The 14,057-nt window shown below is 40.1% G+C and overlaps 2 protein-coding genes across 6 annotated transcripts in view; one reads left to right on the forward strand and one right to left on the reverse strand.

Moving 5' to 3' along the window:
- The first annotated feature begins 6,012 nt into the window (after nucleotides 1-6,012).
- The window catches only part of LOC131101420 (sal-like protein 3), a 37,973-nt gene continuing 29,928 nt past the window's right edge, over nucleotides 6,013-14,057 (forward strand). For 2 of the 5 annotated variants that reach the window (XM_058046544.1, XM_058046548.1), the window contains exons 1-4: nucleotides 6,013-6,097; nucleotides 7,278-7,368; nucleotides 8,014-11,668; nucleotides 12,588-12,886. The gene's annotated coding sequence lies outside the window, so the exon portion shown is untranslated. Of the gene's footprint in view, nucleotides 6,098-6,724; nucleotides 7,147-7,277; nucleotides 7,369-8,013; nucleotides 11,669-12,094; nucleotides 12,887-14,057 lie in introns of those variants that run through there. The other 3 variants (XM_058046545.1, XM_058046546.1, XM_058046547.1) reach the window with 3 other exon arrangements.
- Nucleotides 10,928-13,549, reverse strand: LOC131101423 (forkhead box protein H1-like). The gene is made up of 4 exons (XM_058046553.1): nucleotides 13,392-13,549; nucleotides 12,710-12,912; nucleotides 12,535-12,630; nucleotides 10,928-11,736 (listed from the first exon to the last, which is right to left on the reverse strand). Exons 2-4 carry the CDS (start codon nucleotides 12,842-12,844, stop codon nucleotides 11,176-11,178), a joined length of 792 nt encoding a protein of 263 aa, XP_057902536.1. The 5' UTR covers nucleotides 12,845-12,912; nucleotides 13,392-13,549; the 3' UTR covers nucleotides 10,928-11,175.

The following is a 14,057-nucleotide window of genomic DNA, read 5'->3' on the forward strand; positions in this document are numbered from 1 at the left end:
ACTCTTGCACTCTTGTGTGTGTGTGTGTGTGTGTGTGTGTGTCGGAGGCCACAATAGCGGCACTGTGCTTTGTACTGTGAGGCCTCCAATGGGAACACAATGGTGGCATTGGAGGCGACAGACACAAGAAGCATGCTAATTTCCACAGCAAGCCAACATGTTTTTTCTTTTTTTTTAAAACACGTTATCTTGCATAAAAAAAAGCCAGCGTGCATGCCAAAGTGGGTCACAGTGAGTGTCTCAATAGTTGATAAACGCCGGCGGACTTTCACCGGTGAGATTACGCTTTTGTTTGTCTGAACGGGACGGAATGAGGCTAGGAGACCTGGGCTATCTTAAATGCTACTACTAATCCCAAGGCCTGTTGGTATGGTTGAGGTAATGGTAATGGTAATGGTAATGGTAATGGTAATGGTAATGGTAATGGTAATGGTTTGAAGCAATGGTGTACAGTAGAACCCCGTAAACAACCAAAACAATACTGCTTTATACAAACTAATTACTAATGGATCACTTCCTGTCGGGTAAGTGTGCACATGGGCTTAGCGGCATGTGTTGCACGTTTAATATTATTATGTAATAGTATTGTTTTACATGTATGTTAGTGTGTAAGCGTCCATTTGGGTGATCTATTTGTTGCCCCGCCCGCTTTTTGCCAATTCCTACTATTCTTCTCCGCCATTACGTATGAGAAGTAGACAAGACACAAGCTAAGGAAACTCTAAAATTAAACTACAAAGTCTATGATGCAAATTTGCTGCTCATAAAAAACATAATAAAACGCCCTCTGGTGGCGCTGCTAGCATTTTGCAGTAAACCTTTAAATATAGCAGAGAGCTTCTGTCTTATAGCAGATCTTTGGTGAGTGTTTTTTAAAGTAGGTCCTCAAAAACAGCACAGCGCTCCTGTCACATAGAAGATCTGTGACTAGCATTTTGCAACTGGTACCTAAAAACAGCAGTTTTGCACCCATATCGGGGATCGTTGGCTAGTTGTTTTTTTTTTTTTTTTCAAAAACAGCAGAGCGCTCCTGTCATATAAAGGATCTTTGATGATCATTTTTGCAATAGAACAACAGTACTCCTCTGATAAAGAGGATCCTTGGTTAGCATTGTTGCAGTAAGGCCTCAAAAACAGCAGAACTCTCCTGTCATATAGAGGATCTTTGACTGGCATTATTGATACACACCTAAAAACAGCAGCTTTTCAAGCAGCTTAAACGGGATTTTGGTTTTTGCAGTCAGTCTTCAAAAACAGCTGAGAGCTCTTCTCATATAGAGGATCTTTGACCGGCATTTATGCAACAGGTACCCAAAAACAGCAGTTTTCCATCATATAAGAGATTGTTGACTAGTGTTTTTTGCAGTAGGTCCTCAAAAACAGCAGAGAGCTCCTCTCATATAGAGGATCTTTGACCGGCATTTATGCAACAGGTACCCAAAAACAGCATTTTTCCATCATATAAGAGATTGTTGACTAGTGTTTTTGCAGTGGGTTCTCAAAAACAGCAGAGAGCTCCTCTCATATAGAGGATCTTTGACCGGCATTTATGCAACAGGTACCCAAAAATGGCATTTTTCCATTATATAAGAGATTGTTGACTAGTGTTTTTTGCAGTAGGTCCTCAAAAACAGCAGAGAGCTCCTCTCAAATAGAGGATCTTTGACTGGCATTTATGCAACAGGTACCCCAAAACAGCAGTTTTCCATCATATAAGAGATTGTTGACTAGTGTTTTTGCAGTGGGTTCTCAAAAACAGCAGAGAGCTCCTCTCATATAGAAGATCTTTGACCGGCATTTATGCAACAGGTACCCAAAAACAGCATTTTTCCATCATATAAGAGATTGTTGACTAGTGTTTTTTTTGCAGTAGGTTCTCAAAAACAGCAGAGAACTCCTCTCATATAGAGGATCTTTGACCGGCATTTATGCAACAGGTACCCAAAAACAGCATTTTTCCATCATATAAGAGATTGTTGACTAGTGTTTTTGCAGTGGGTTCTCAAAAACAGCAGAGAGCTCCTCTCATATAGAGGATCTTTGTCCGGCATTTATGCAACAGGTTCCCAAAAACAGCATTTTTCCATCATATAAGAGATTGTTGACTAGTGTTTTTTACAGTAGGTCCTCAAAAACAGCAGAGAGCTCCTCTCATATAGAGGATCTTTGACCGGCATTTATGCAACAGGTACCCAAAAACAGCATTTTTCCATCATATAAGAGATTGTTGACTATTGTTTTTTGCAGTAGGTTCTCAAAAACAGCAGTGGGCTCCTTTCATATAGAGGATCTTTGACCGGCATTTATGCAACAGGTACCCATAACCAGCATTTTTCCATTATATAAGAGATTGTTGACTAGTGTTTTTTTGCAGTAGGTCCTCAAAAACAGCAGTGGGCTCCTTTCATATAGAGGATCTTTGACTAGGACATTTATAGTAGGTCTTGAAAAAAGTGGTGTGCTCTTCCTACTTAGAGGATCTTTGGCTAGCACTAAAATAGTGCTTCTTTAATTGTCGAATTAACTTGTGATGGGTACCATAGAAACTACTTTTGGCTGCCGTTTATAGCTAACACGTTAGCTATCAGGTTATGGAGTCCTTCTGCGGCGTTAGCCAAACATGTTTCCGATGGCTTTGTTGCCTTTCTCTGCTTGCCTGAGGTCAAGGGGTTCAAGAGCGCTTCTATGCTAAGTTCACGGCCGCCGTACGCCCTTCAAACAGAGACCACACACGGCGTTGAATGTTCAAACTTCTTTTTGTTGCATTCAAGGAAGGTTTTGTGTGGCTAAAGCTAATAGACACGAGGGGGTAAAGCGTTGCGGCTTTCATATGTTGACGTTATCACGGCCCTTTTGCTCGTACGGCGGCGAGTAGCGACAATGTCCTCCACTGCCTGACCTGGATATTGATTGTCTCATTAAGTTGCGATAAGACTGCCCTCCTTTTTGTCCAGATAAAACTGTTACTGAGTGACTTGCATGGCGGGCTCTCCGGGCGCGTATACGACGCTCATCAACCAATGAGAGAAGGCTTATAGTTCTTTGTGCTGCTGGCCAAAGATGAATCTAACGCTGTGGTTTTATATATGACAATGATAGCATAGCGGCCTAGGCTGTGAAATGAGTGGCGGTCACGTCGGGAAGGACTTCCAAGAAAGATCCGAGGCTCATGACTGACTGATATGTCACTCACGGATTCTCATTTAGCTCGCATTGCTCACGCTTTATGCTACATCAGTGCTATCACAGGAAATATCCACAAATAGAAACTCATGAAAAGCTAAATACGGGTTTCTTTTGTTAGCAGGTTCCAGCTAAGAGGCGGGGTACACCCTGGACTGGTGGCCAGCCAATCACAGGGCACATATAGACAAACAACCATTCACACTCATATTCATACCTGTGGCTAATTAACCTAGCATGTTTTTGGAATGTGGAAGGAAACCGGAGTACCCGTAGAAAATCCACGCATGCACGGGGAGAACATGCTAACTCCACACAGAGATGCCCCAAGCTGATAATCGAACCCGATCTCCTGACTGTGTGGCCAACATACTAACCACTTCTCCAGCGTGCGGCCTCCTTTACATAAAAAAGCGAGATACACATTCCACTTTAGCAGCTGATGTTTAATACGTATAAATACTTGCAGTCAAGGAAGTCTCTCCACAAGAGACAGGACCGGCTGGTCTTCCTGCATTTTGTTACCTCAACTGCTGTCATTTGAGTTGGATGACAGGCGGTCATCAAGCAGAACAACATAGTACTTGTTCACGGTGCAACAAAACGAAAACACAACATATCCACAGCAAGCTACCGTATCACATAAATCAACGAGTACGACTACGTGGGTGATTCATGTAAGCGATAAACAAAACATGTAACTTTAAGCCGTTATTTCCAAATGACCACAAGACATGCTGGGTAGTTCAGACACAATATGAACTATGAACAATAAAGTATGTTAACTCCTGTTTGTTTACTCCTCTGGCGACCTCCTCAACAAATTCTGCGACAAACATTGCAAAATGTTCGGCGAGTACCACAAGTTACCCTTTGTGTTTTCAGAGGACAAAAATCGAAATTCTAAAGTTGATTATTTTGGTATGCAACAAAACTTTTGTCCAAGAACAATCTGACCTTTTTGTCCCAATGAAATGGTAAAACTTAATGAATAATACAAGACTGTATTTTGCTATAATAAGCATACTCTAGGGCAGGGGTGGGCAAACTACGGCCCGGGGGCCACATCCGGCCCGCCAAGTGTTTGAATACGGCCCGCCCAATCTTTCCAAAGTATTTAATTTAAAGTCAACATACAACCTGGCATCATGGCCTGAGCCAACCTTTTGATGGTTGTATCAATTTCGTTTTTTGACATGGTCTGTTGTTTACAAAGTGCTCCTGAAAAAAGGGACACAAGCACATAATAATAATAATAATTATTATTATTATTACTATTAGATTATTATAATTATTATTAGAACTATTATGATTATTATAATTATTATATTAATGCTAATTATTATATTAATTATATATAATATTATTGTTATATTTGCATATTTTACATAATAATAATATAATAATTATTATTTTAATTTTATTGTAATTATTATAATATTTTATTATTTTTAAAATATTTAAATATAAATATAAAATAATAAATAATAATAGCAGATTGCATGACAATTTTACAGATACAATAATACCAGGTGGACTGTTACGTGTAAAATATATAGTCTGCCCCCCGAAAATTTTGTCATATCAATGCGAGTCAAAAAGTTTGCCCACCCCTGCTCTAGGGGCTTTTACCTTTCATATAAGCTCGTTTTGTGGCGTTACTATTTATTGTTTCTACAACCTGGATAAGTGACAAGTGGTTGATACTGTTATCTTTGTCTTTTGTATAAAAACACAGTGAGATATCACACCCCCGGTCGTGGGCCTCTTCCTGGATTTGTTCCAGGAGCGCTCCATGTCTTGTGACGCACGGAAGGAAGACCACGATAACATGGCTGACGCTGAAACATGATGTCATGTCAATGTGAAAACAACAGTCGAATCGTCTCATAACAATCCAGTCAGAGCTGGATGTTATGGAAGGAGAGAGGCGAGACACAACACTTTGTCACACATTCACTCACAAATGTGGAAAAATTGCAGCTGATTAACTCTGGCGAAACAGAGATGATATCGGGCGCTAATGATTGAAGAAAATATAATCACACTTTCTCTTTATTAACTTTGTCATATTCGTAAACAATTAACACACGCTCCTAAAAAAGCATGTTGTGTAAATGCTGTAAATCAAAGGTCACTGATCCATATTACGCATGTCATTAAAAATGACAATACCTCCCTTATGTGAGGAAATCACATACTCTACGTTACCTTTGACAGCAGTTGTATGACTGTCCCGTACCAATTACCAGAGTAAAACGGCCGTGCCTTAGCTAATTTAATTTAATTTAATTTAATTTAATTTAATTTAATTTAATTTAATTTAATTTAATTTAATTTAATTTAATTTAATTTAATTTAATATTAACATATTTTATTACATTTTATTTCGTAATTTTTATTTAATACTAAATATAATACTAGAGTAAAACGGCCGTGTCTTAGCTAATTAAATTAAATTAAATATTAACATATTTTATTAAATTTTATTTCGTAATTTGTATTAAATATATTTTGTTGCAATCAATTTTTAATGTCTTACATTGGTTGTTTTATTTCATTTTGTGATGAAGCCATCAAGTATGGAGTTTGGTAGTCATTGACTAGCTTGTCGGTACGAGCCCTGCCATTGGCTGGCGACCAGTCCATGGTGTACCCCGCCTGATGGTCTTTATATTTATTATACATTTTTATCTATTTAAACTAAGCTCTCATATACCACAAATACATATGGTAAATAAATAATATAGCACAATTACGTACAGAAATTTATATGACATGTTTGTTGACACAGCTAACTAGTGGGCGTGGCTTTCTTAGTGGGCGTGGCACGGACGAGGAAGACGTGAGCGACGTGACGAGGCGCGCGTGTCGCCTCGTGCGTCTACCGGAAGTTAGCATGTCCACTCATAAGGTGTGTTGCTAAGACTGTGTTATACTATATATATATATATATGTAATATTGTTACCTGTACTCATTTGTTGTTGTTTGTATACGTTAGAAAAAAGGTTATTGCTGTCATAAGTTACGGTAGCGCCACCCTGTGGACAGATTTTTAGAGCATGACGTTTATTAACTATAACGCTGCTTGTCTGCTCTACTAAACGATGTTCAACATTTTAGAAACATATCATACAATTCACCACAGTCTAAAACAACAACAACCATCAACATATTATTCTGTTACTACCCTTTATGACAGCTAGCATTGTAAAGACTCATTTTTCATGTTGGCTCTCTCAATCGATAAACAGGTGTACCTAATGTTTTGGCCACATGAAGGGCTAATAAGCCACATTCCTCACATATTGTCTATAATGTTTAATAGTAGCGACTCCAGAACTACAAAGAGCACAAATATATCTTCATTTCATGTTAAAGTGTCTAAAAATCCTGTCCAGGGTGACACAGAGGATCTTTGTTAGGAGGTCACACTCTTTCTATATCACATGTACTTCATGTAAACAAGCGGCACAAATTGGGACTACCACTAAGGGGACACAGATATGATCCTCCGTGTGACCCGTGGGATGTTTTCTCATTTTCACAAAGTACCGGAGGCTTTAACTGTAAATAATAACCACCAGTAACGTCTGCTATGTGGGTCATACGCAGAGGAGACGGCATGGAGTCGCTGTGAGGGATTAGGGTTTGAGCCAGTTTGTGCGATCAGTAGACACAGGAGTTAATCCACCACACAGATCGACGTGTAAACAAAAACACAGACCTAGTGTTACCTCAGCCGGGGAGGTCGTGTTTGTTGATTTGCGTGACGACGGATTAGATTACCGTAAATGCTCCAATTAACACTTCTATTTCATTAAAAGTAAATAACCACCGAGATGTCTAATTAGTGTCACTTCAGAAAATATTAGCATTAGCAGATGTGGCTGTAGGCAATGTCCTGATTTTTTAGAAATATTTTTTATTAACACGAGACTGCAAGATGGCAGTAGCTACAGGTGAAGTACCATGGATGGACAGCATCCAGCAGCTTTCAAATGTGGATACCTAACTTGGGGTGGAAGTCGTCCGTAGTACACTTGGTAATTATTCATTCATTCATTCATTTTCTACCGTTTATCCTCACCAGGGTCACAGGAGGTGCTGGAGCCCATCCCAGCTGTCCTCGGGTGACAGGCGGGGCACACCCCGGACTGGTCGCCAGCCAATCACAGCACTTGGTAATCAATTGACTCAGTTGATTTATGTCTTGTTTCTTGAAACTCGATTGTACTTCTCCTAAAGTAACCGTGCCAGATAAGTTTCAAGTCATTTTGGAGGTCATTCGCGGGTGCAGCAAACTGGAATGACATCTTCACCCAACCTTGTTCTGATTCCACCAACCAGTATCAGTATGCTGTTGTTGGTGTTGATGCGTGTAAGAGCGGAGGGAACATGGAAGGAGCCCAAGAATGCATGTTCAAAATCAAAGACAACCTGAAAAACATGCAGAAAGTCTGCATGTCAGGGCATCAAACGTACAAGAGTGAACACCAAAGCATAAAGCAGAGTGGTAGATGGTGTCCAGCTTTTAAAAAAAAAAAACATGTTCAGATGCATTCATTAAAAGGAGATCACCATAATCCAGCAGCAGAAATGAAACATTTGCGTGTATGAACATAGAAACAGGATGTGTTTATGTAGAAGATGCTCAAAGTGTAACCCGCCTGTTTTAGCCAGGCTAGCGCTGGGTTCCAACACAGGACCTACTAGGGTAGTATCCTTCGGATACTACTTTAGTCCATCGTCTAAAACTCAGCCAGTCAGCCAAAGTTTTTCATTGGCAACATTGATCACTCCTGCTACGTCTTCTTATTTTCTGGCAGACCGGGTGCGTACGGGGTGTGTTCAGAAGCAGAAGAGTTACGATGCCATCTACTGTACAGGGTCGGAACAGCAAATAAAGTAAGTGAGTAATGTTATACGCTACTCCAGGGGTGCTCATTAAGTCGATCGCGAGCTACCGGTCGATCGCGGAGGTGGTACTGGTCGATCGCTGGTCGATCGCGGCGTGACTTAAAAAAAATGTCATCCCAGCATCAATGCGGTCACTTGATTGATATACAGGGCAGCCATTCGGATGACAACTGAATGTTGCCCTTCGGGCGACCAATCAAATCAAACGACGTCTCTAAGTGCAGCAGAACTTACGATGTCAGCCTATCATCCATCCCCGTTACTTGATTGACATACAGGACAACCAGTCAGATGACAACTGAATTTTGACCTTTAGGTCACCGCTCATGCGTAAACAACGATGCAAAGTGCTAAGCTAGTCGGCGAATTGCGAGATTTTAAGCCCTCGCTAAAGTTTATGGTCACTAAAATGAGTGAAGGAGCTGGACCAAGTAAAAAGGCAAAAACTGGACCAAGTAAAAAGGCAAAAAACATATCACTTCCATACGGATATGGAATATTATACGGATATTATGATACGGATATTATCCATGACTGATAAACATTTGGAAGTGTGCTTGAGGCTGGCTATCAGCAGCTACTGTCCGGACTATGCATCCCTGGCTGGTTCAATTCAGTGCAAGTCATCAAAGTAAACTCAGGTAATTACAAAAAATGTTCATAGTTAATTATGTGTGTTTTGCAATATTGGCTCATTTGGTTATGTAAGGTACATCAACATACATTGTACGTACAAATAATCCTCAATACATTTGAAAATAAATAGATGTTTTGCATTTTTGTAGTGGGTAGATCATTTTGACTCGCTCATTTTAAAAGTAGCTCGCATGCTGAAAAAGTGTGAGCACCCCTGCGCTACTCTTTTAGACATGATATTATTACGATGGCGCATTTTGTTGCTTCTAGGCACATCTAGTCAATTAATCCCATGAAAGAAATTAAGCATAATCTCATCAACACTAGCGTATTCTTTGTGTCACTATCAGAACTGCTAAGATTACTCTAAAAGTCTGATTCCTCCCAGTTAAGTCCGGAGGACGGACGCAGATCAATTAGGGAGAAGAAATAAAAAAAAAAAGTATTTTTAAATCCTGCCTGTAATCTGTCAGATAAAAATATGGCGGGGCGACTCTCAATCTGGGTCGTCCAGCAGCGCTGGTGGCGGTAATCCGTCCTCACACACACACACGGGCCTGACGCCAACCTGCCTCAGGTTGCCTTGACGACAGGACTCATGCGCTATCATGGGAGTGAAAAAAGCGGCGTGACCCCTTGATAAGGTCGCTCAGGTGCAAGAATGCTACCTGACGTCAGGCCCGAGGAAAGGAGTCATCGGGTATGTCTTTTCATAAACGACACGCAAAGAGCCGGTTTGTGCTTGTTGAGAATCACACAGGACGAGATGTTATAGCTTGGAATGCGTTAAGCACGCCCGAGTGCAGACTTGGATGGTGTGTATCGATGTGTTGCGTGTCGGTTTGGGGGATTTTTGAACCCGTATCCATGTCCTTGTTGGCCTTTGCGGGCCCAGGAAATGCAGACTTTCTTCAGGCTTCTGATTGGTTGGTTGAAAATGCCCGTCAGGCATCATCATTCGCCACATTAAGTTGATATTAGTCATGCAATGTAAAATGTATATATTCTAAAAACAAATAAAAAACAAGCCATTATCCAAATTAGTTTAGCACATTTTTTAAATTATATTACATTATTGCCAGCATGCTAACATTAGCATAGTAGCATTTCAAGTCATTTTCATATGTAGACGTTAAAAAAAAAAAGATCAGCTGTGGAGATTCTGTAATCAGGAAAAAGCCGAAAGACACAAACAAAAAAATATGCTTGGTGTTAGCATGCTAACATTATCTTTTTTTGTGATATTCATGAATATGAACTCAAGCAGACACTTGCTAGCATATGCTAGCATAATTATACTCCCATTTCAGCACTATTGTGCTCGGTATTAGCATGCAAACATTAGCATGTTAGCATTGCTAGCATTCTTTAAGTCATTCAAACCCTTCCGATGTATATTTTCATGGCCCAGGAATCTACATATGTGGATAAAATAAATGTAGGACGAATATTTATGCTGTAAATCACAATAAGGGGGAACTACGGGGCTTGGTGGACGTCTGTTCGTTTTTTTTAAGTAAGTTTTTATAAGATTTACTTTTAATATCTTATATTCATATGTAAAATGTAAAATATTTTAAGATTGAGATGACTATCACAAAAACCTAACATTTTTGATGTTAAAAAAAAGCAAAATTTAAATAAAATGTTGGTGAAATAATGAAATACAGTATGATTGTGGTCATGTGAGGACATACAGTATTAATCAAGTAGTTACTATATATCATGTATTTATGTATTAAGCATGATGTACATACTTTTTGGCAGGATACGCTAGGCTTTTGCTTCTTCCTGCTCCTTCTCTGGACTTTAGCTTTTAATGCCTTGTTATATCAAAAACTAAAATTAAATCATCGTGTCCGAGACCATTTAGAAAAGTGTTCAATAACTTAGGAAAAAGTCGAAAGAAGCAAACAATTGAAAAAGTATAAAGTTTGTGACTTACAGCTAATTTAAAGTATTTAAATTGTGGAATATTTACTTTTTACTGTGTATCTCTCGTCTCAGCCATGTGAGACGCTAGCTTTAGTTGACTCGGTAAAAAAAAAAAGAAAAGGGTCAGATGGAGTTAATGTTCCTCCAGGAGCTGATGTGATCAACACGTCCGCGATTAAACCAAGTTAATAATTAACATCCTGTACTTCTCTACGTGCGAATGAGGGGATAAAAAGACAAAAACACGTTGAAGAAAGTTGAAGTTTCATTTGGAATATGAAGGCAGGCCGGTAATAAAAATATATATCAAGCTGCTACACGACAACATTGGAAGGGCGTTCAACCTGCAAGAATAAATAAAAACAATGCAGGACCGTTTTCATCCTGAGCCTTCAACAAAAATCCTTTTTGACGCACGAGACACATTGATGAGGTCCTGTGTGGATTCTTTGTCCCACAACATGAAACGTAGAAAAGTTTTTGTTTTTTTAAAAAAAAGGTCACAAAGAAAAACGGTGAGCATCGTGGGTGAAGGTCATGTAAGGGGTGTAACTGCTGCTGAAGTAAGCCCCGCCCCCTAGTCTGGAGTACACAGGGAAGGCGGGGTCGGTCCGCACCCTCTTGCTGAACTTGGTGGCGCTGTCCGCAGGGTGCGTGCCGCCCCTTGCGGTGGAAAAGTGCATGCAGAGGAGCTCCTCTGTGTCCCAGCTGGGGCGCCTCTTCTGGGGCCGCGGCGTTGAATGATGCTCATGGGCGAGTGCGGGCATGCCGCACCGTGGCGAGGCTCTGGGGGCGGGGCTGTCTCGTTTCAGGAGGGACTCGATGGAGAACGGACCGCTGAACTTGACCTCACATCGTATCTGAACCGAGTCACAGGAGCTGGCCTTGGAGGAGGAGGGAAGGACGCCCACATTCTGGGCATCCTCCCCCCTGGAGGTCAACTCGGGGAAGAAGTCCAGGAGGTCCTTGAAGTGACGGCGCACCATTTTATGGGTGAGCTGACTCAGGTCCAGTTTCCAGAAGTTTCTTTTGCTGACCACAGAGTTACCAAACAGTGGAATCTGAGGGCGGGAGACATTGGTGTGGGTCAGAAGGACACATTTGGGGGTTCTCTACAGCCAAGAGCAAAAGATAATGAGGCAGTACAAATGCAATAACCAACATCCCCCACTAGGTGGTGCAACTAATTCTTCTGAAGATGTCAGTGGTCTCTGCACATATTCTGTTACATTAATGCAGGGGTGTCCAAAGTGCGGCCTGCTGATTTTTTTTATATTAAAAAAATGTAAAAATCAGTTATAAGTCACTTAAGTCTGAATATCAACACATCATGAAAGAATTGTCAATTAATGAAAATAACGAGGAAAAATGTTGTTTAGCTAGGATAAATTTTTTTTGTACAAAAAACGACAAAGTAAAAAAAATGTGTTGAATAGTTAAAAGAATAAGGTCAAAACATTGAAATAAAGAAATAATTACCAAAAGAGTTATGAGTAATTAAAGTAAAGAGTAAGGCAGAAAAAAAAAAAATTTGTGAAAAGTCAATATAAAAATATTTTTTATTCTGAAGAAATTTGTAATTTTAGTGGCATAGAGATGAAATTAAATTTATTCTGTTAGTCATAAAAGAAAATAAAATAAAAAATAGGCTGTGGGAATGTTAAGCAAACACTGTGGGGAAATAACTATAATTGTGAAATTTAAAAAAAATGCTAAAATGTGAGGGAAAAAGTTCAAAGAGCAAAGTTGACTTTTCCCGCTACTCCAGGATATTCCCTTTCATTTTTAGCCGTGTGGTCCTTGGTGGAAAAGGTTTGGACGCCCTTTGTAACATGAACGCGACCAGTACATCCACTTACCTTGACAAAACATTTGCTGGTGGACAAACACACTCTGATGTTGTTCTTGATAGACTTCCTGTCTTCCTTGATGAGCGGCCCCAGCCTGTCCATCAACTACACGACAAAAATGAAGACATCAGATGGATTTTTCATGTGGAAAACATGCGTCTTAAGAGACAAGGTATGTATCTACCTGTGCGAAGGTGAGCATTTTGTCCGGCGCGTCCTGCAGGACGACGGCGATCCTGGCCAAGTAGGTGGTGCTCCTCCTGAACACGTCGCCAGCCGGAGGGAGCTGAGCCCTGACCTTGCCGTGGGTGGTGTGCATGCTGCTGGATGGAAGATCAGGAGTGATGCGGACCCCGAGCAGGTAGGCCCAGCTTTATAGTAGAAGACCTGCTGGGACAAAAGCAGGGGGGTTAATGGGGAGCCTTTGATACTCAAATGGGTCGTTTAGCAAAGGTGGCGCTCGTCAATGCATCCATCCCAAAACTTTGGACCACTTCAGGACTTGAAGTGCACAATTAGTGAGAAAATGCAAATGACTGAGATCCAATACAAGAGTCCCATTAAAAAAAAAAAGCCATTTTAAGACGAGCGGTACTCATTTAACGATAACTTTATTATGTTGCTAAATACTGCAACCCACATTTTAGAAAGACCTCTCAATGTGACGCAGCTCAACACAAACACGAGCACAATACATTTGTTGAATAAATACCTTCGACAGTGTTAAGCAAAAGTAGGCATTAGCGTCATTTAAGAAGGCAGTTTTTAAATGGAAGTCTTGTGTGTTGTATTATGTACGATAACCTCAAGATAACGCGTCAAGCTGTGTCCAGCAACACTAATTCTACATCGTAATACACACTCACCAGCCAAAGACGACTTATTGACAAATATACCCGTACGTGAGCTCAAGCGTGCGTCTGTCAGTCAATCCATGCATTCAACAAAGTCAGCTGATTGCTAAACAACCACCAGGTGTGTGTTGTGTGCGTTTCAATCGGCCTGTTGCAACCCGAAGTGTCCATGTTGTGTTTTATAGTATGGGCCAACTACTACACGCTGGCACGAAGACCTCGCATTCCAATGAGCCATCTCAGCGCTTCACGAGTATTTGCACGTCAAAGCTGATGCTCGTCCGCATTTGCATCGCTGATCCTCATTCATGTGCACCGTGAAAAAAACACAAGAAAACACAGGAAAAACACGAGACAAAACCATGATTGAACGCAACGCAGCGCAGATAAAATGTGACAAATCTTTATTGTAATATTTATAATTATTGATCATATATTATATATGACACACATGCAGAACTGGCATTATAGGAACATGGTAATATTACTGTGTTTTAAAATGATCATTTTATAAATAATAATACTGTGGTGTTAAGTTTGATGAAAAAAATAGCCTTATATGTTTTTCCATTGTATTTGTTTTTATATTATTTTTATTTGAGATGCAATTTTGATATAGTATTATACATTTGCATACCAAGATAAGTTATTATTATTGTTATTTTATTATTTATATTA

This window comes from Doryrhamphus excisus, chromosome 14, assembly GCF_030265055.1.
Source record: "Doryrhamphus excisus isolate RoL2022-K1 chromosome 14, RoL_Dexc_1.0, whole genome shotgun sequence".
In the NCBI taxonomy this organism is placed as follows: domain Eukaryota; kingdom Metazoa; phylum Chordata; class Actinopteri; order Syngnathiformes; family Syngnathidae; genus Doryrhamphus; species Doryrhamphus excisus.

What these genes read in the sequence shown, in the direction of transcription:
- LOC131101423 (XM_058046553.1), bottom strand. Translation starts at nt 12,844, where the DNA reads ATGCACACCACCCACGGCAAGGTCAGGGCTCAGCTCCCTCCGGCTGGC. An exon ending in AAATGCTCACCTTCGCACAG is followed by an intron (nt 12,631 to 12,709) that starts GTAGATACATAC and finishes TTTGTCGTGTAG; the next exon opens with TTGATGGACAGGCTGGGGCC. An exon ending in CCAGCAAATGTTTTGTCAAG is followed by an intron (nt 11,737 to 12,534) that starts GTAAGTGGATGT and finishes TCCCGCCCTCAG; the next exon opens with ATTCCACTGTTTGGTAACTC.